General features: G+C 41.0%; 1 protein-coding gene across 1 annotated transcript; it reads left to right on the top strand.

The window, feature by feature from the left end:
• The first annotated feature begins 273 nt into the window (after positions 1–273).
• On the top strand, positions 274–756 carry LOC149256276 (protein SRC2-like). Its single transcript, XM_089455292.1, has one exon. It carries the CDS (start codon positions 274–276, stop codon positions 754–756), a length of 483 nt encoding a protein of 160 aa, XP_089311418.1.
• Positions 757–1,667: the final 911 nt, after the last annotated feature.

Consider the following 1,667-nt stretch of genomic DNA (forward strand, 5'->3'; position numbering starts at 1 on the left):
TTTTTTGTTTGTTCCATTATTGTTGTATCTATGAATGGGCTTTTCTGCTTCTTGGCTTCGATCATGACCATTTGGGGTGGCCTTCTGCACTGATTTCCATCTGCTTTCATCATCATGAGCTAGAGAGTCTATGATGTGTTTTGTCTTATAAGTCAGTTCTATACAATGTTCAGATTTCAAAAGATTTCATTCATGGCGTTTCTGCTCCTATAATTTCAATCAGGGTGGTCTCTGAATATTGCGTTTCCTTGTGCAGTAAATTCACTCTACATCATGGGGGAAGCTTACACACAGCTGGAGCTTAACATCATCTCAGCTCAAGATCTGAAGGAGATGCATCTTTTTGGCATGATGCAGACCTACTGTGTTGTATGGATCAATTTCGAGAAAAAACTGACGACGCAAATTGACAGAACAGGGGGCGCAAACCCTACTTGGAACGACAAGGCCATATTCAGAGTGGAAGAGAGTTTGCTCCGCTGTGAAACCTCTGCTGTGATTATGGAGATATACTGCGTGGGTTGCCTCAGGGATACCCTGCTAGGCACTGTGAGGGTCTTGCTTTCCACTCTCCTCAAGGGCTACAGGAGCACAAATTTCAGTGGGATGAGTTTCTTGGCACTGCAGGTCCGTCGTCCTTCTGGTCACCCACAGGGCATTCTCAACCTTGGCACCATGATTCTTGATGGAGTAGATCTTCACAGAATGAACAGATTCATCCCTGCAACTGGGGGGCTGTGGGTTTCAGAGATTTGATGGGGAATCCTGTCGAACCCAGGCCTTCATTTGTGAGAAAATTACTGTCCATTGAACCTAATAATGTTGTTGATGCCCAAGAACAGCAATCCCGCTGTCAAGACTTCAACAGTAGTGCATGCAAGGGACAGGGCAAAGATCAAGAAAAGCAAAAAGATGGTGGTGAGATGGTTGAGAAGGAGAAGGAGAAACTTGTTGGCTGCTATCAGATTCTCATGGCCCCAAAATTGAAAAGGAATAAAGTTGGATTGAAGAATGGGGCTGCAAAAATTCATCTCAGTCCATCTGACAGTAACATCTGTGCCAAGGAAGATCAAGATCCTGTTGTGGCTTACAACAAAGCAATAGCAATTTATGCATAGTGTTATCATCAATAATATTATTGTGCAAGAATACGTTGGTTTTCTGTTATTATATTCTTTGTGCAAGTGCCTTCAATTCCTAGTTGATTCGTGAAGTGCTTATTATGGCATACATAACAATTTTGAAAATCACGAGCCACTGTGGATGAAAGACTGGTTTATGTAAAAGTTTGAATAGATATATGAATCTGAAAAGGGCAAGTTCAGTGCCTTCAATCTGCTACTTCGATATATATTCTTAGCCTATGTGGATGAACATTGGTTTGTGTAAAAGTTTGAATAGATATGAGTCTGAATTTTGCAATGGGCATGTTCAGTGCCTTCAGTTTGCTACTTTGATAGATAGTCTTAGCCACTGTGGATCACACATTGGTTTGTTTAAAAATTTGAATAGATATATGTCTCGCCTTCAGTCTGCTACTTTGATATATACTCTTAGCCACTGTGAATGAAATATTGGTTTGTGTAGAAATTTGAGTAGATATATGAGAGAATTGGGCAATTTCAGTGCCTTCAGTCTTTGATATATACTACTCTTAGCCACTGTGG

This window comes from Pinus tabuliformis, chromosome 7 (assembly GCF_031772625.1).
Source record: "Pinus tabuliformis cultivar Carrire ecotype Pingquan chromosome 7, CPIR1, whole genome shotgun sequence".
Taxonomy (NCBI): domain Eukaryota; kingdom Viridiplantae; phylum Streptophyta; class Pinopsida; order Pinales; family Pinaceae; genus Pinus; species Pinus tabuliformis.

Excerpts from the sequence above, each read along its gene's own strand:
- LOC149256276 (XM_089455292.1), top strand. The coding sequence starts at position 274 with ATGGGGGAAGCTTACACACAGCTGGAGCTTAACATCATCTCAGCTCAA.